We start from the raw sequence: 18,531 nt of genomic DNA, 5'->3' as shown, positions 1-18,531 counted from the left end.
CCGCTCCTGCAGAGGGCAGAGGTTTTCCGTTGAACCGGGTCAACACTTAAGGGTGACCACAAGCCCCACTTGCAGAGGATGTCACGCATGTAGGGGATCCCCCACTTATAGGGAGACCCCCACATGTACGGGAGCCCCCACTCGTAGGGGAAAGAAGAGGCGGCCTCCCTCAGCAGCGCCGCCCTGTCAGCGGCGGGTCTCGAACCCGCGTCCCTCCCTCAGCGGGCTCCCCTCTGAGCGGCGGGCGGGGCGGCCCCGCGCCGCCCAATGGGAGCGCGTCTTGCTGGCGGGTGGGGGGCGCGGCGGGGCGGCAGAGCGAGCAGCCATGGCGCGGGCGGGGCGGGCGGCGGCGGCGCGGCGGGGCAGCCCCGGCGGCACCAGTAGCACCAGTAGCGCCAGTAGCACCGCCACCAGCCGCCCCGCACAGCTCCTGTAGCCGCGGCGGGGGCCCCGCGGAGCTGGCGAGCCGGGGCTCGGCGGCGGCAGGCGGCGGCGGCGGCGGCGGGGGGGCTCAGCAGGCGGTGGCCGCCCCGCCGCCCAAGAGGATGAAGAAGCGCAAGGAGCTGAACGCCCTGCTGGGGCTGGCCGCCGACGGGCGCCGCAAGAAGGCCGCCAAGAAGGGCTCCGGGCACCGGCTGCTGCGCACCGAGCCCCCCGCTTCCGACTCGGAGTCGAGCTCCCCCGAGGAGGAGGAGGAGGAGGAGCTGGGGGGGGCGCGGGGCCGCTTCGCCAAGTGAGGGCTGGGGGGGTGGGGGGCTCTCCCCGGTCTGCCCTTGTGGGGTCGGGGTGTGTGGTGTGAGGGGTGGCAGCAGGGGGGGCGTTTCAGCGAGGTTGGTGAAGTTAAATGCGCTGGGGGTGCTGCCTGTCTCCCTCTGCACCCTCACTTAGAAAATCTCCCCCTTAACTCCTGTCAGGCAAAGCCTGTGTACCCTTCCCCTCCTCTGACAGGTCAGCATTTTAAGTAAAACTTTTCTAGGCACTCTTGAATACTCACCGTCTGTTTTCTTTCTCTTACCCAGGGGAGACTATCTGCGATGCTGCAAACTCTGTTACCCGTTATGCGCTTTTGTCATTCTTGCTGCCTGCGTGGTGGCTTGTGTTGGCTTGGTCTGGATGCAGGTAGCTCTCAAGGAGGATCTGGATGTGATAAAAGAGAAATTTCGAACTAGTAAGTATGCGTTCGTATGCTATCTCACATTTGCTTTGGGCAGTAGGAAGAGCTGTAGTCGCCTGCCCGCTTATTCAGAGCGGGAAGGCACTAAGACAAACCCTCTGTGACTTTGAAGAGTCCTCTGAACCAAAAATAACGAGGCTGAGCAAATCTAAGGCAGGCATTATGTATTCCTGCCTGTTCAGGACCTCCTGAGGAGCAGGAATGCTGGATTCGGAGGGACTTTGCTTGTACGTACACTTCTGAAATTCTAGACTTTGGGCTTGGGAGTGCTCCCTTCCAAAGCCGCAGTTTAAAAAGAAATACAAAGTTCTGAAAAGCCCTGTAAAAGTAGTCTGGGGAGTTTTGATGCTTCTTTCCAAATAATATTAATGGAAAGTGATATTCCCGTCCTGAGCTTGTTTAAAAGCCTCTAATACTTGCGGTTGTGCTACTGCGATTTAAATGTTTTTTAGGTATTATGTTTTTTCTTGTATATCTTTGGAATGTTTATCTGGCTTTCATTGGCCAAGCTTTGTTCAACTTTTTTGTCTTGTTGGATGTGGCGTGGGGTTGTATCACGTTGAATACTTTGAAATACAGAGTTAGCGTGAAGCATTTTGCTTGGAGGTCTCAGGTTTCCTCTGTGCATGTAAGATTTTAGTCCTAAAACAACTGCTGCAGTGCAGAGGTGTGACAAATAATAGGACTCGCGTGTAACGTGCTTTTGGGTCTCTATAGCATACCTCTGGATACAGGGTACATTTTGGTGACTTATTTTAGCAGTGTTTAAAATCCTGTATATTGAAAAAGGCAAGGATAAGCTGAGGAGCTGTGTGAAGGGAACAGATGATAGTGAATCCTGAACTTTCCTGTAATCTGTGGACACTTCAGGTGGGTTAAGTAGGTATGGTTTGCTTGAAGAGCATCGTTGTTGACTGCAGATTTTGTCTTGTGGCTTTGGCCTTAATTTTGGAGAGATATATATATATATATATATCTTTTTTTTTTTGCTTAGGACGTGAAAAAGACATTAAAAATAAGGCCAGAGAGTTCTTGAAATTGATTTGAAAAGTATGAGGGTGCTAGGGCTGGAGGTAGGCAGAGGGCTTGATCCGCTAATAGTGGAAGGAGACACTGAGGAAGTGTTTGCTCCTCTTTGAGGAGCTCTCTGCTGTTGGTGTCCTGGGCTTCCTGTTAGGGTGTGTAACGTTGCTGCCAGGTGGGGAGGAGCTGCTAACCAGCTGTCTGCTGAGTTGAAACCTTCTGGCAGGCTACAAGAGAAGGCGCTGCTTGTTAGGTGAGCTTTTTAGATTGACTGACACCGAACCCCTAAAACTAGGCTTAACTGGAGTGCCCAGTTAACAGGCGCTGCGATGTGGCTCTGAACTTGCTGAACAGCTCTGCAGTGCCTGTTTTCGTCTTGTTCTGGGCAAGCCACCTGCTGCTCTTCATGGACTGATCTAATTTAAGCAATAGTATCTACTGGCACTGAAAAGTCCGGTGTGATGACACTTGTTGGCTTTGGTGCAGTTAAGTTTCATCACTCCTGTTCTACAGACTTCTTTGTTAAAGAGTTGTTTGCTTGGAGCGCGCTCTCTGACAACCACAGATGGACTTGTTGTCTCCTTACTAGCTGTGATAGAAAACCAGTGCGTCTAATCCTCTGATTAAATAAATATAAAATGATAAAATAGTCCCCTCCTTCCTTGTTACTGCAATGGCATGCCTAGGAGCTGGACGAGAGTCACGTTGCGAGAGACAGCTTTAAAAACAGTATCGACAGCAACCAAAAACAGACAGCAAGGATAACCTGGTCCCAAAAGGTAAATTCTACTTTGGTGGAACAGGTGGGTGGAAGGAGGAACAAACGTACAAGGATCAGTCCTTCGGCTGCTCTGGAAAAAGTCTTCCTCCTCTGAAGGTTCATTGTTTTTTGTCTTTTTTTCCCTGGAAGAGCAGATTCCCGTGGTGGTACTTGTTCTGCCATCCTTTGAACCAACTATGGTATGAGAGCATTTTTAAAAACAAGACTTAGGTGTGTCTCTAGTACGTTCGGGGCGGGGAGAAGTCATTGTAGTGTTGCCACTTAGTAAGGGTGCTGAGAACGCACCTAGTATGTAACCCTCTAGCACTGTAGAAAACTCTTAAGTGGAGTCTTGCTGTACGCCGTGAGTGGCAAAACAGGCAGTAATCTGTCTGCGGGAGGCTCTGAAGTCTGGGGAGAAGGCATCAGACCGAGTGCATACGTGAAGGTATGCAAATGCATGATCAGCTCTGAGTCTGTTTTGGATGAAATGTACTTTTTAGGGTCTTATTTAACCAGAAGTGTTACTTGGGTCTTGAGTGATCGGTACAGATTACTGCATACCTGTAAGTGACTTTAGAATTTGTTTTAAGTGAAGTGGCTTTTAGAAAACACATGGGTTTCCAGTTGTGTCCCTTTAGTCAACTCCTGCATGGGCCAAAAGCACTTCTGAAGGGCAACTCCTCTGGCCCCGTGGGTCATACGTGGGAATTGATTGTTGGAGCTGCCGGATGCACACCATGTAGGTAGCGCTGCTCTCGGCAGCGTGGGGTCTGAAAGTCGGCAGTTTGTTGGGGAGCACTGCAGCGTTCCTTCGCAGAGCAGAGGTGCGGGCTTTGGAGAGCCCTGTCACCTCCATCTCAAAACCTTTGCTCACCTGTTCCTCACACCTAGGGATTTAGGATTGCTTAATAGCACTTGCAGCTGAACAGCTTAGTCACTGCAGACCTGGAAGAGCTGCATTTCTCAGGCTCACGGGAGCTGGGGAGAGCCACGTTTTCCCCCTTCTGTAGTACCAAGTGCAGTAAGAACTGACTTTATTTCCAAGGCACTTGTTTATCGATTTGTTTACCAACAGATGTTAGCGTGTGAGCATACGCATTTCTTTCAGTTGTCTTTCTGTCACATGGAAGAACTGTAATCACGTTAATCTCTTTGGACTTCACTTCATCGTCAGCAGCCTCTTTGTAAGCTTGAAAAGGGCATCGAGGTTCGTTTCGCATGCCCAATTTGCCCTGGTACTTTTGGCACTTCTTATTTACGTTTCTGTTACTACCTTGTGTCCCCCCTGTGAAAGTAATGCAAAGTAACTGCACTAAAAAAAGACCTGCTGAGGCTTGCTAGAGTGACGGTGCTCTTGCAAAGTGTTAAATTTAGTACGGTCTTTCTGGATTCTGTCTGCAGACGTTTGTACTCCTAAAAACAAAAATGAGTTGTTCCCAACAAATGCTGAAATCAGAAGTGGCAATAAGCTCCTGCAGAAACTGTTAATGCTGCCTTTGGCTGTTTTAGACCTTGTTGCTTGTAATTTGCTTCTTGCTTATTCAACATTGTTTCCCTGGACTTCTGTTGATTAAATTTAATTCTTTTTCTTTGTTTAGTGGAATCTAATCAAAAGACGTCATTCCAAGAAATTCCTAAACTCAATGAAGATTTGGTGCAGAAGCAAAAGCAGCTAGAACAAATTGAGACTGGAGAACTGGGGCTAAGTAAAATTTGGATAAATATCACGGAGATCAATAAACAGGTGAGAAGAATCACTTCAATTTCATCTTTACAGAAAAAGTAAACCTGCAAGCAGAAAAAAAGCTTGGGTGCCTATGTTACTAAGTGCAGCGGTGAGCCGTTCTCCAAGGACTTCTGTGACCAGATGCCAAATGTTGTTTTGAAAGTCAAAATAACGTATTCTTCTTAAACAAAAGAAGGTAGAACATCCAGTTGGACTGGAGACTTGTTGCAAAAAGGAAGAATTATGCAACTGGTGGGAAGGCTTGAGGAGGAATTTCAGGAAACCTAAGAACTGTGCAGTTCTTATTTTCTTGCCAAATAACCGTGATGTTTACGAAGAGAGATTTGACACTTCAAATCTAAGGAGAGTATCTGCAAACGTTTCATGTGCACGGAGTGAAGTTAGCCCGAATCAGTGCGAGTTCATGCTGCTACAAAGGAAGTACTGATGTCTCGTGAATGTAAAATCTGCTAATATACACTTGGAACCTGAGCTGGTGTAAATCTTAGCTCTGTTTACTGTGATAGAACTAAGCCGCTTAATGGAAAGCTGTTTCCTCAGCTGATGTATTAGCTCATGCTTCAAACAAAGCATGCAGCAAGGCTCTTACTGAAATTCTTGTCTTGGAGGGTAAAAATTCATACCTGCTCACAGTTAGTGGTATCCAGAGATACGTGTGGGGTGGCCCTCTCTGATGTTGGGACTTTGGATTAAGTTTTAAAGACGGTTGAGGTGCCTGCTTGGATTGGTTTATTTGCAGTCCCATGCAGTGGTTGAGTGCTTATGTTGAGTGCCCTTAAATACATTTGAAAACTTGACTTGCTTTCTTTAGCACAATATATGTTACTCACAGTTGTTTAGGTGCCTCATTGGACTTTCAAAAAGGCAATTATTATCTGCACCTGGATGTTAAAACCACTCGGGACATGGTTCCTGCTGGCCCTCAAGTTACTTCAGGGTCTGGTTCCAGTCTCAGCCAGAACTCAGTTATTGTTTTTTCCGTGAATTGTTGGGATACACTGCTGGGAATTATTTCAGCCAATATTCACAGCTGTGGAGCTAGAGACTCTGTAGGCCAGCTGGTCAAGGTTGGCCTGTTATAAAACTAGGATCTTGCCCCTTTTCTCAGCTTGCAAGACAACTTTAATTTTTAACTAGAAGAAAGTGTGTTTTATCTGTTCTACTTTCTCATTGTCAAGTAAGGGAAGAATGATTCTTCATTTGTTTCAACTATTGTTGGCTGCAAACTGATCTTAAAGTGCTATTAGTAATTAATGACCGGCTTGTAGGTGTTCGTAATTTGACAGCCTCTTGTGTGGGATGAAAAATTAAGACTTGTAAAATCACTTGTAATTTGGGTAAGAGAGTTGACAGAAACCACTTCTGCAGCAGAAGGTTTGAGTGATACGTGCAAATTCTTTGCCTGTCGCTCATTTGGAGAAGTTGCATGGCTTTACTGGGTTTTGCTGGGCGGGTTTGTGATTGCTAAATGCAGAACTAGATGTCTGCTTCCTCTGCGTAAAGGTTTCTTGTGCAAGATAACAACAACAAAAAAACTTCCGTGGGCAACAACCTGTCCATAAGGGGATGAGTATAAAATGGGCAGGCGGTACCCTGTGTTTTTCATTCAGTTTAAAAAAAATTGCTTCTGTTGCAAGAGGCAGGAGACTTTTTTAATATAGCCTAAGCAGGACCTCTATCCTAGAGACAAGGGTGTTTTTGTGTGTGTATGTGTACGTATCTTTTTCTTGTCTTATGTTTTGGTGTTACAAATTAAGCCATTAGTATTGGGAAAGGTCAGAATCAGGATTATGTTGGCTGATTGTAAATATTCCTCTTTGTTTTTAGATTTCCCTATTGACCTCAACAGTAAATCATCTCAAAACCAACATAAAGTCCGCTTCTGATCTGATTTATCTTCCTGTCACGGTAGAGAAACTTCAGAAGGCAAGTACTGTACATCTGGCTATCGCTGAATGCGTTGTGTAGTGCTGTGCTGCAGCAGGGCTGCTGGGGACAGCGGTAACAACGGGAGCTACGTGAATTGCGTGTGTGAAATAGTGGCTTCTCTGTTGTTTTTAAATTGTGGTTCGCATACTTTAGAGAGAGTATGGTGTTAAGGTAATGTATGGCAGACTTTTTTATTGTTATTTTTTAAATAAAGAAGGATTTGGCTCTCCCTTTTTGGAGATTCACGTGTTTCTGGTTGTGTTATGTTCTCATTTCTTTACCTTGGAGGTTGCTTTCCTTCAGGTTGCTAATCTTCCTAATCTTGTTTAAGACGCTTGCAAAAAGTCTGTCTGCAGCTTTACGGTGGTGGTTGCAAATAGGAAGTTAGTTTGACTTTTTTTTTTAAATAAGAAATAGAAATTCATTGCTTTCTGGAAACAATCCTGATAATGAGCAATACAGTACTACATCTGTCTCTGTGTTTGTGGTCCTGAGGCAGGCAGAAGGGAGCAGTGTGCCTGGAACAGTAGTGTGGAAGCTGTCTTGGTGTTCAGCAGTTCAGTGCTTGCGCAGTAAAACATACATTGTACTGAGATGGTTTTTTTTGACAATTCCTTGGAAGATGTGCCCAAATGGGTGGCACAGGCTTACTTATGGAGTGACTTCGTTAATACAGTGTCTTACTGTCTGCCTTAGCTGAGCCCTCTTTTCCAAAGAACTGGCCTGTTCATTTTGGTAAAAAGAAAGGTTTGTTGAAACTTTCCCAGGTCTTCCATGGCAGTTCTGTTATTTAGAAATAAATATTTATATCGGGCTAACGCCTAATGTCAGTCCAGTTCTCCTTGTAGCTTTTACGGGTTTCCACTTCTCCTCATTTCCTATCCCTACAAAATTCATGCATAATCAACAAGCTGGTCATATGCAAAATAATTAGTGTGGTTTGGCTGGTCAGATCTGCTAGGAGTTCTTTTTCTGGGGGGAATATAAAGCTGTTTCTAACCTACTGGTAGGAGCATGCTGGATTTTCACTGCGTTATGTCAGAAGTCGTAAAGAAGTACTTAGAGTCTAGAACCCACACCTAATTTATTTATGTAATAACCTTGGTGTGATCTTGCTGCCTTTACTACAGTACTGTCAGGACAAACTGTTAGGGCCAACAAGTTTCAGCTTGCAGTGAGCTGCCGAACAGCAGGGCTTCTTGTTGAAATAAGCCCGCGTTTGGTCACACTTTGTGGAAAATCAAAGAACTTTCAGGGTTTGTTTCAGTCTCTTCTGTTGAGTTGAAGTAAGGTGCTAGATGTGGCATCTGTTTTCTCTTCTCTCTTGGTGCCATCTTTGCTTGCATGTACATTTCAGAAGGTTGATGTTATAAAAACAGAGCTGGAATCCTTCTAGGAAGTATGGTTTTGAGCATAGAAAAACTATTCTGAAGTTTAAATACAGGAATTTTAATGTTTTTTTTTCAGTGTCATGTTAATGAAGAGCAATAATTTTCAAAGCTCAGGCTTCTTTTAGACCTCTGGCTGTGTGCGTGCTGCAGTACCTTCTGTCAGACAGGAGAACTTCAGTGGGTATAGGTGGGTGGCCTGGTTTTTGATAGGTCTAGAGAAAATGTCTTGCTCAACTATCTGTTGCAATCCACTGTATTTGGAATCACCTGCCTTTTTTTTTTTTTTGAAGGAAGGGCTGCTATTGGAATTGAATTTATTTTTTTAAGCCCTCTTTCATCAAATCATCCTGCAAACAGGGAGCTGCCTGCTGAGTTAGTCCTGAAGGGTTACTGAGGGAGTTGCTCTTGCGCAGGGGCTTGTGTTCTGGCTGAAGAAAGGTGCTAAGAGTGTTCTGAGGTCCTCCAAGGCAGGGAGATTGTTCAGACTTGCAAAAAGAAAGAAGTGGAGGATGGTTTGTGTGGATATCATTTGGATATACTCTGGGTAGCCGTGGTGTCACTCATGTGCCATAAGAACTTGTGAATGTGATGGGCTCGTAGGGAGAGGGGATTTTTAGATGCGTTTTACTTGTTTTGATCATTGAAGAAAGTATTCAAAATGGAATGAGAAGCATAGGGGAGAGCTCTGTCCTATTACATCAGTGTTTGTGTCCTATCTGACACTTTGACTCTGCTATGGAGCTATGCCATCAGCTAGTAAAACGCCAGTGCAGCTTTTCAGAATAGTTTCTGAAGTCTGGATGTAGGGGGAGTGCAAATAGGTGACGGGGAATGAGAGTGCAGTAGTCAGAAGCAGAGGTGGCTGTCACAGCACACTGGCTGTACCTGTGAAATTCATGGGGGCTTTCCTGATGCTTCAGAGCTGTTCTTTCATTTTAAAAAAAGCAATACTTGGAAATCTAGACAACAGCCTTTGGCAGACCAGTTTTGCAGCGCATGAAGTGTCTGACAGGTAGGCCTCAAAGTCAATTAAGGTAGGGTAAATAGATGATGTCAGCATCCTTGTGTTTAATACAAATACTCCATGCCGAGAGGAAGACAGATTTCTTCATCTCGGGACTTTTTTAATGCCAGAACTTTTGCATTGCTCTGGGAGTAGTAAGCCTGTAATTTTGGTCGTCTAGCTTAAGCTGTCACGGTATAGGGGGGTGTGTGCATTTTATTGGCCCTGAGATGCCCTGGGTATGGTTTGCTGTTTTGCCTGGGAAGGAAGTTCTGCATCCTCCAAAATCGACTGCCTGTTTTTGTGGCAGCCTGCCTGCTGTTTCATTAACAAAACACTGTGTTTAGCAAATGGAAACGTTGGAACAATGCAGTTGAGGCAGGCTGAGATTTTTGTCATACTCTTTTCTTCCAGACTGTGGCGAACATAGGTAGCACTCTTACCAGCGTTTCTCATGATGTTGAAAACATACAGACAGCTATTGAAGAATACAAGAAATCCATAGAAATACTCCAGAATGAAGTGGTAAGAAAATGCACTGATTTATCTCTGTGTAAAGTTTACCTGCCTAATATAAAACAGGCCTAAGAACTCTAAGTTCTTGTTCTACATCTTTGAAACACTTTCTAGGTCTCAGTAGGTGCAGCCTGATACATTAATATACTGACCTTGTTATCCTGCGTAGCATCTCCTATGTGGTCCCAAGTATGTGTTTTTCTAGAGCCAGAATAGTTGCTTCCTACTGTATTTTCTGTCCTGCAGATTTTTACTTGCTGCTACACAAATGTGGAGCCTTGGGAATCTTTCCTGCTGTGTGATACAGAGTACTGCTTATGGTGTAACTCTCTGCACCATGTCTTAAGAATGGTATGGTGAAAGTGTCGAGACAATTGAATTAAGGATGTGTGTTAGAATAAAATTACTGACCATCTTTACCAGAAACTGTTCGCTGTATTTACACTGACCTCTCTTGCTTGGGGTTAATCTAGTGGAAAAAGAGTCAACAAATATTTTTTCAGTTAGAATGCAATACAGCATTACTTTGAATAATTTCTTTTTCTCCTGCAAATACTCTCATTAGACACCTTTTGAAACTTAATTTAGTTAGTGGGTACTGCAGAAACTTTATAGGTGTAGCCTGTGTAGAAGTGGTGAAATGTGTATCATAAGACTGTGTTAAAGGAGAATACCTAATTGGAGTATTTAATAACAAACAAAAACAACCCCAAACCCATACTTGGATCCTCAGTGTTTGAAAGAGAAAACTGTATTAGTCTGGTTAAGATACTGCTTGCATGAGTGACACTAATTATAATAAAACATCCTTACCTACATTCTGCCAGTTCTTAAAAGCTTTGTATTTTCGATGAGCTTTTGGTAACATAATTTTCTGCTCCTTTCCTTAGAAGGAACTGAAACAGCTAACTTCATTTCCTTCCACTGTTCTGCCAAGGACTGAGAGAAATCAGACAGAAAATTGCAAACAGGTATTTTTCTCCCTTGCGTATTGGGTATTGGTACAAGTGGTACTTAACTTTTTTGTGTGTTTTACAATATTATAATGTAAAAAAGTATGGCTTTATGAAGGCAAAATACAGATGGCATAATTCAAAACCAAGCGTAAGATAATTTTACTGTAGTTTGTTCCTGTGCATGTGCAAACATGAAAGTATTCTAGCCTGAGAGTACCTTTTTTTTCTTTTGGTGTGTTTTAACTGGGTGAGGAGTAGAACGTCTGAAATGGAATATCAAACAAGTTACTGTGTACTTTGCTCATGTAAATTTAAATGATTTAAAGGCTTTTTATTGAATGGATTTTATGGCAGGTACTTGCCAATCTGAGCAAATCTGGGAGTGGCACGTGTTGAGTCACCCTCAATGTAATGAAGTGTGGAAAGTGGGGATTAAAAAAATAAAAAGGTGATTAGCCAAAATGGCCTGTAATGGAATTAGTGCATTTATTTGTATTTAATACAATTATTATATTCCTCAAACTGAATCTTATGTATAAATACCAGCTTCTTAGAGTGACCCTCTGGCTACCCAGAGCATATCCAGAAATAATTGGTGTAGTTACCAGGCTTGCTCTGGAAAACTGGATGAATAGGCTTTGTGTGTTTGCTGGCACAGCTGAATTGATTACATTAGCAACAAAGCGGTTAGCCCTGAGGAAAATCTCAGTTTCAAACTTTGAAAGCTGGAATAACTTTCTGGAAGCTTCCAGTTGAATGTTTTCAGCATTTCTGTGGAGAGCCAGTCTGAAGCCTTCCCGGTTAAACTGGGTCAGTCACCATGTTGTTAATAGCAAGAGCGCTGCAGAAGCGAAGTAAACTGCCATGTTCTGGCTTTTTTATATTTCAGGAAAGCCAGTCACTCCATGCAGCTTTGGAGGAGCTAAATAATTCTGTAGTGGCGTACCAGAAGTTGAATGATATCAAGCTTCTAAATGTGGATTCAGCCATTGGTAACCTCAGCCGGAGGGTTACGCTGTTGGAAAACTCTCCCGTTGCTGTGAATAAACTGGACAAAAGAGACAACTTGTCTACCAGTGCGGTAAGCGTGACTGGGGGCGTCTGCTAATTTCAGTTCTTTCTACACAGTGCATTTGTAGCTTTTTATGACCCAACTAAAGAAGCGAGAGTAAAACTTGAGAGGCTTAGGATTTCATTTAAAAAAGCTGGAATTTGATTATCTGATCAGAAATATGTAACTTAATGACCGCTTCAAAGAAACTCCTATCTTCTTCCCTTCAGAATCTGCAGAAGAATGTCCTAAACATTGTGATGTTTAAGAATTAGTTGCTTAATGGGATGGGGTTTCCAAACCTCTTTAACGATGTTTGGGCAAGCCTCTCCGGCATATAGGGCATCTGTCAAGACCACCAGGAAGTTAGGTGGGCTTCTGGATTGTTCAGCAGTACTTAAATGCTCAAAAAAGCATTTAAATATGTTCACAGATCTTTCCAGTCCTTTCTGTAGGCTGTGCCGAGTCCAGACTCTATGAACATGTTTTGTATACTGAACAGCAAGAAACATGCTGACACTGCTGTGGTAAATTTATACAATTCACTGTCTTGATATTTATTCTAGCTTGTACTTGTCCTGTTTTTATCCTGCTTTGTGCCTGGCATATTTGAAGGAAAGAAACTTTATTATAGAAAATTAATGTAAATTAAAAATAAGTACGTGCGTACACTCAGCTCTCCTCCATTTTCACTCTAGGGGAATGATACAACTACCTCTCTAAAAGTGGAAAATGAAGATCAACTAGATAATGAAACACATTCAAATAAAGAACTGAAGGTAAAGTAAGGAAACGCAAACTATACTGGGTTAGTAGACCCTGTCATTGTCTTAAAATCATGTTTTAAATGAGACTTGAGAAAAGATCTGCAAGTAGGCTTATCTGACCCAGTTTCTTTTAAAAGTGCAGTGTAGAAGGACAGTTTACCCACCCCATTTTGGGGACAGGAAGTGAATTAGGATGGAAGAAAAATTGTGATAAAGTTTTGTTGTTCTGACTATGGGATAACACAGCAGAGCTGCTGTAATATCCTTTCGTGCAGCTGAAAGTCTTTCAGACCATGGTCCAGTGCAGTGAGGGACTCTGGCAGCTGGCTCAGTTTGAGTTCCCATTGTCATGCCCTCAGCAAAGCTGTCCCAGCTATTCTAGGTTCACTCTGTAAATGGTGTTATGACATTTTTCCACCCGTAAAAACTTTCTTGGGCTATGTTTATCCTTAATAAACATAGTGCATCATAGGGGAAATCATGAAAGGGTGAGAGGACGGAACTCAAGAAGACAGTGCAGTGCTGCCCAGGCCTGCATAGTCCCTGTTTGTCCTCTGACTTCAGAGCTGTAGCCTCAGGAGCTAACAGCCAAAATTTGACTTAGAGAAACTTTGTACTAGTGGAGTCCACATATTGATGAAAGTCTTCTCTCAGTGATGATTGAATAACTGACTGTGAGCAAGTTTAACAGACTTAACTGAACGGCCAAGTTGTGGGTTAGGGATGAAGGGTAGTGCTAAAGTTACTTTCCACATTCTGGCAAGAAGGCAGATGAGTGAACTGACTACGCTGTCATGTCAGGCTTGGACTGATGTGAACGCAACCTGTAATCTGGAATTTTATTGTAAAAGAGCAGAAGAGATCCAGACTAAAAAATGCGATGGTTGACAGTGATATAGTAATCCCTACCTGAAAGTAGTCAATGCTGCAAACAAACATTTGAAACAATTATGTAATTCAATTAATGTATAAATGTTCATTCCAAGTACATTTGTTGACTTTCCATATTATCATTTGTGAGTATCTTACTCATCTGTATAAGAAATATAGAAATGTGACATTATTTTGAAATTGCTGTCTGCAAAATACTTGCCTACTTTTTGGGTTGGGGTACTGAGTCTATTTCTTTTTATAGAACTTGTGAATTTACTCCTGAAATTTTTCCACGGCTTTTTTTGAAAATGATAGCGATCAAGTTTTTAAATGATTAGGTCATTCAAAAGTACTTGGATATTTTAGGTGAATTCTTGTTCTGATCTCCTCTGTCTATTGAAGAGGGTGCTTCTTAAGAAAATTATTTTCAACATGTGCAGGAACCAGGAACCAGAGATTCTCAGGTATTAAAACTAAGAGAGAAGCTTCAGCTGATCAGTGCTCTCACAAGCAAACCAGAAGATGACCGTCCCATTGAGGCATCAAAGAATGGTAAGAATGTTGTGCAAGAGTAATCCATAAAGGTTAAGGTTCCCAGTGTAATTAAAAGAATAAGTAATGAAGGTGAATAAGTTATACAGCTTTCTTAAGATTTTTGTTGAAGATGAGTTCAGTCGGGCAGAAAACGGGTCTAAGACGTAGAAAATGACACGTGAATACAAAAGTTTCCTTAGCAACTTTCCAGCGGTTGCTATTATGGAAGTAGACAATGATACATCCCCAGAGAAGGGAGGAGATGGTAAAAGCAGCTCAGGTGGGCTGATATAGATTAAATTACTGAAGTTTGTTCATTGCTTTCAGAATAGGAAGTAGAAAGCACTTGCCAACCAGTCATTCTGTGTTTGAGGTTTACAAATATACATCCACAAGTACAGCGTGAAAGGTTAAAGCTGTATAACTGTCCAAAAATAAGCCTTCATTCCTTCTGTTCTTCCACTTTTGGTAAAAGTGGATAACACTACTATATCCTGAAACAATTTTGCACTATTCTTAGCCCATATAGCATGTGTGATGTAAAAAATCTTTGAATTAGTTCTACTGGCTTGTTCCTGTTTGTTTCTGCTGACTAATTCTGTGGAAATAATAAGACTAACAGAAATTGTTTTGCAACAGTTGAAAGTAGTTTGAGTACTACGGCAAAGCCCACAGACCTTTCAAGGCTGACTTCAAGGTCAGCTGATGACAACACAGAGAAGAACGGACAGCTGAGACATCTGTCCTTGCCAGAAATTTCCAGCATAGAAGGTGTGTCCTTTCTAGGCTGACCTTTTCTTTTTGTAAATGTTTCATGCGAATGTTCAGGAGACATTAAGCGTAGCTGGAATTATGTTAGTGTCTGGGCAGTCTGTGAGAAGTTCGGTCAAGTTGAAAAGGTTGAAAACCACAGATTTAACAGAGAGAAAAGAATAGCATATAAAAGAAATAGGGATTTAAACAGGCGCGTGCATTAAGGTCAGGGATGTGTTCTGAGTGCCAAAGTATTGTGCCAAGTGCCCAACAGATTGGGAGAGTAGTCAAGGGCAGAGCTAGGGTGCTGAAGGAAAACGAAGTAGGTGTGAATGTGCACGTTGTTTTCTCTTTCCTCTTCGATTCTTTTTTTTTCCTCACTTTAAGAGAATGCTGCCTGGTGGAATGAATGGCTTCTGGATCTCGCTGTTCAATCTCTTCAGCTACTGAAAGGGCATTGCTTTGCTTCAGGAAATGAATAGACACTTTTCCCTTTATATGATCTGTGCTGTTGGTATAGCAACAGTCATTCAGAACTTGCTTTTGTGGAAGATAACTGCATCTCTGTGCAGTGGGTAGTGGTAGAATAGGCTATTAGATGTGGCTAGAAATAGGGATTTTTTTTAAAGACTTATTGTAATTTAATTCAGAAATGTTGATGTTTATGCTTTTTACTTCTGAACTGTTACTGACAGCTTATGACAATACAGAAGGCAAGCTGTGTATTTGGGGATGCTTTACTCAATTACTAGGTAGTAACACACAATGCAGTGAAACTGAAGAGTAACTTGCACAGTATTCCCGTGTACTTCAAAGAATTACTTCTAAATCATTGTTCTCTTTGCAGATCTTCAGAATTTGTTTGAAAAAGCACCTGAAGATGCTGATGGAAAACTGTCTTTTGAAGATCTTCAAAAGCTGCTTGGCTCTATAGCCCAGGATTCAGAGATCTTGAAGAAATTTGACACAGATGGAGATGAGAAATACTCATTACAAGAACTGAGATTAGCTTTAGGTATATAGGAGATACATATATTTAGAAATGTGATATTGATGGACGCTACTGTAGCTAAAGGAAACTACGGGATATGAAAAAACTGTCTGCACTTTCCCAGTGTTTTACTGATCTTTGGAGTGAAATTACTGTACACATTGCCACCTTTTTTTTATTTTATTGAAAACAAATTACAAGTTTAGATGTCGACAGGACATAATATTGGGACTGTTAAAATCCAGAAAATTCCCACACTTGTTTAGATGCATTTCTTGGTCATTCTTTCTGAGGGAGTTCTTGTTTTTAATTTAAAATACAAAAATAAAACTATGGTTTTATATTTCACTGAAATTTGCCTTAAATTAGAGAGTTGCACTTTATGTAAAGCAGAAAGAGATCTGTCTTGTAAAGATGGGCTTTCTCTGCTTGTAAATATTTGAAATAGAGTAAATTATGCATATTTAAGGGGAGGTTTGCGTCAGGGGCTGCGTTGGTAGTAAACTTTATAATGAGAGATTTGGCTAAAAGGCATAGTTGAGAGCTTCAACTAAAATTCTAGTTTTGACTAAGTATATCCATGAATGAGTTTGGACTCAGGCAGAGGAAGGAAGGAGTGGTAAACTATGTCCATCTATAGCAGGACTTACTTTTAGAGGGAAGAGTTGAATGTGTTTTTCTATCATGAGCCTACAGGAGCAATTGCCTACCAAGTGCTTGGGTTTTCACTTCAGCATTCTTTTAGCTTTGCTGTATTGCGTCCAGATTACATTTTGTGAGATGAGCCTATCTTTTTTTGTTTTTAAAAAAAAAGCTACTGAATAACAGATACCTAAGAGGTAAAAGTCTGCGATGCAGCCTGCTGAGTAGCACCTGGATAGTTCATACCCCTGCACGCTGTGCAGGGAGCAGTCAGAGGTGTGTTGAGTCTCGCTGACTGGTGGTCACCAGAGATCTTGTGAATGAGGTTGCCAGTGCTGCTGGCTTCTTCCACCCCCTGTTGGTGGGGTCACTGATGAAGAGCCCTGAGTAAGGCTCCTTGTCAGTAGGATTGTGAGTAGGTGGGAGTGGCCTGGAGTAGAACTTGTGGGTTGTTTTCTGTCTAACGTGCATGAGATTGCTTCTTGGTACCTAACTTTTGTCTTTGTCAAAGAAGGATGTACAAGGCAGGACAGGATTGTATAATCACATCAATGCTCTCTACTGATGAGTGCTTTTTAAATGAGGTTTCACTAGGGTAGAGGAATTTCAGGGTGTGTTTATAGTAGTGGATGTAAACACTGTGTTTATAACCTTCTTGAATGTAAAAAAAAAAAAATTAAAATAAAATGGAGAAGGGATTCTTTTGCAGGCCAGGTCAGAGCCACATCAGGTGATTTTGTTCACAGTATCACTGATCTTGTTGGGAGTCTTTTTTGCATGATTAGTGAATGGAAATTACCCACCTCACAGAAACATCAGTTTATGTGGAAGTCAGTTGATAACTGTTGAATTTTGTGTAACTTTGGATTGGATGTTTATAGTTTTATTAATAATTGTATTCTGGAAGTGTGTATCAGTGAAGGAATGCGCAAAATGAAACCCTTTTATTCATTGCTTAGGCTTCTTTCACTGTTGCTCTTCTGTCCTATTTGGGTAATGCAGACGTGACCTGCTAAGGAGATGCTTTTGATGTGACATTTTAAAACACAGTATTTAAAAACAAATTAAAACCAACCAACCTTGGCTTTATGAGGACAAGAAGCTAATATCTGCTTCTTGCAGCTTCCCATACTCTTTTATACACTTATATATAATTCCTTAACCAAATAATAAAAAAAAAAAAGCAATAAAATGTAACCGTTCTGGTATTTTATTTGTACATAGTGTATCATAGCCATATGCCAGAGTTTGCAAAATATTTTTGGAAATTTGATTTGTATGAAAACTACCTTAAATTATAAGGGATTATTGTGCTGCCATGCGAATCTACCAGTGTTTTGTTTTGATACAGTCTGCTTTACTTTTGGAAGGCTTTTCAACAGCAATAGTGAAATTTGTCAGCTGAGCTTGTCTTGAGAATAGCGTGTGCTGCTCCAGACACTGGTGTCTTGTGTACGTGGCCAGGGAACTGAGTCGCAATTGATAAGCGATTGGCATTCAGGCACAGCTGTTCAGTGGTGCTGCTTAACTTGCATGTCAAGAGCATGGTCAGTTGCTAATTGCTGTAGTCACTGCAGTGTAGGGTGGACTTGTGCTTTGAGTTTAATGAACCATGACCATCCGGGAGTGCAGCAGTAGCTTTTGCTCGACCTAGACTAGCCGGCAGCTCTTTGTTGCAGCCTCAGAGCGTGGTGCCGTGATCCCTTCAGGTTTTCTGCCATCCCTCCAGTCTCCATCCCGCATGCTTCTCGCTGCAGGATTCTCTGCTCTCGTGTGTTTGTGCTGCAGGTGGCAGGGACAAAGAACGCACCTGTCTGGATCTGTGCTGGCAGTGAGGAGCTGGTGGGACGCTTGTGGCTTCACGTTGTGGTCCTAGGAGCCCCAAAACCTTTGGCCTGCCCTTGGGTAGCAAGTGCTGGAGGGACAAGGTCTGAAATCAAGAGGTGACGTGATGGCAGTGGGCACGTTAGGGATAATTTAGGACTCGGGGGGGTGAGCAGGAGACGTGACTCGGTGTCGGATGGTCTGAGAGGCTCACGATGCTGTGACAAGCGTGTCCCTGTCCCTGGCACAGGGCATGGCGAGGGACGAGGCCGGCGCGGTGCTGAGGGACAGGCTGCTCCCAGGTGACAGCAGGAGCACGGTGACGCTCCAGAGACGCTCTGTGGTGTTCGGTCTCATTTCCAGCTTGTATTCTTTCTATATTTTCGGTCACTCCTGTGTCGGGACCACTTTGTACCTTCACTTTGCCAAGTTTCGCTGCTGCCCTGTACCCGTTTCGGAAACGTGTAGCGGCTTCACCGGTCCGCGCGAGCTGGCTGAACCCCCACACCCGTTACCGTGTGCCGCGGCTTTAATTTACCTCAATAAAAGCTCATTTTTAGCCTGCGTGTGTCTCTCCCGGCTTCTGTGGCGCTG

General features: G+C 42.9%; 1 protein-coding gene across 3 annotated transcripts; it reads left to right on the top strand.

The window, feature by feature from the left end:
- Positions 1–310: 310 nt before the first annotated feature.
- On the top strand, positions 311–18,513 carry EFCAB14 (EF-hand calcium binding domain 14). 3 transcript variants are annotated; one of them, XM_035537960.2, is made up of 11 exons: positions 311–733; positions 1,020–1,168; positions 4,559–4,704; positions 6,535–6,633; positions 9,445–9,555; positions 10,437–10,517; positions 11,392–11,583; positions 12,252–12,332; positions 13,634–13,745; positions 14,367–14,498; positions 15,328–18,513. In XM_035537960.2, exons 1-11 carry the CDS (start codon positions 546–548, stop codon positions 15,501–15,503), a joined length of 1,467 nt encoding a protein of 488 aa, XP_035393853.1. In that variant the 5' UTR covers positions 311–545; the 3' UTR covers positions 15,504–18,513. The 3 variants fall into 3 exon arrangements, with proteins under 3 accessions (XP_035393853.1, XP_035393855.1, XP_035393854.1); XM_035537961.2 differs by having other exon boundaries at positions 321–733; positions 10,440–10,517; XM_035537962.2 differs by lacking the exon at positions 14,367–14,498 and having other exon boundaries at positions 319–733.
- The last annotated feature ends 18 nt before the right edge of the window (positions 18,514–18,531 follow it).

This window comes from Cygnus atratus, chromosome 8, assembly GCF_013377495.2.
Source record: "Cygnus atratus isolate AKBS03 ecotype Queensland, Australia chromosome 8, CAtr_DNAZoo_HiC_assembly, whole genome shotgun sequence".
Lineage (NCBI taxonomy): Eukaryota > Metazoa > Chordata > Aves > Anseriformes > Anatidae > Cygnus > Cygnus atratus.
This window is presented reverse-complemented; position numbering and strand designations above follow the sequence as displayed.

Coding starts and splice junctions, on each gene's coding strand:
- EFCAB14 (XM_035537960.2), top strand. CDS start 546: ATGAAGAAGCGCAAGGAGCTGAACGCCCTGCTGGGGCTGGCCGCCGAC. Junction 10,518..11,391: donor AGACAGAAAATTGCAAACAG/GTATTTTTCTCC, acceptor TTTATATTTCAG/GAAAGCCAGTCACTCCATGC. Junction 12,333..13,633: donor ATTCAAATAAAGAACTGAAG/GTAAAGTAAGGA, acceptor CAACATGTGCAG/GAACCAGGAACCAGAGATTC.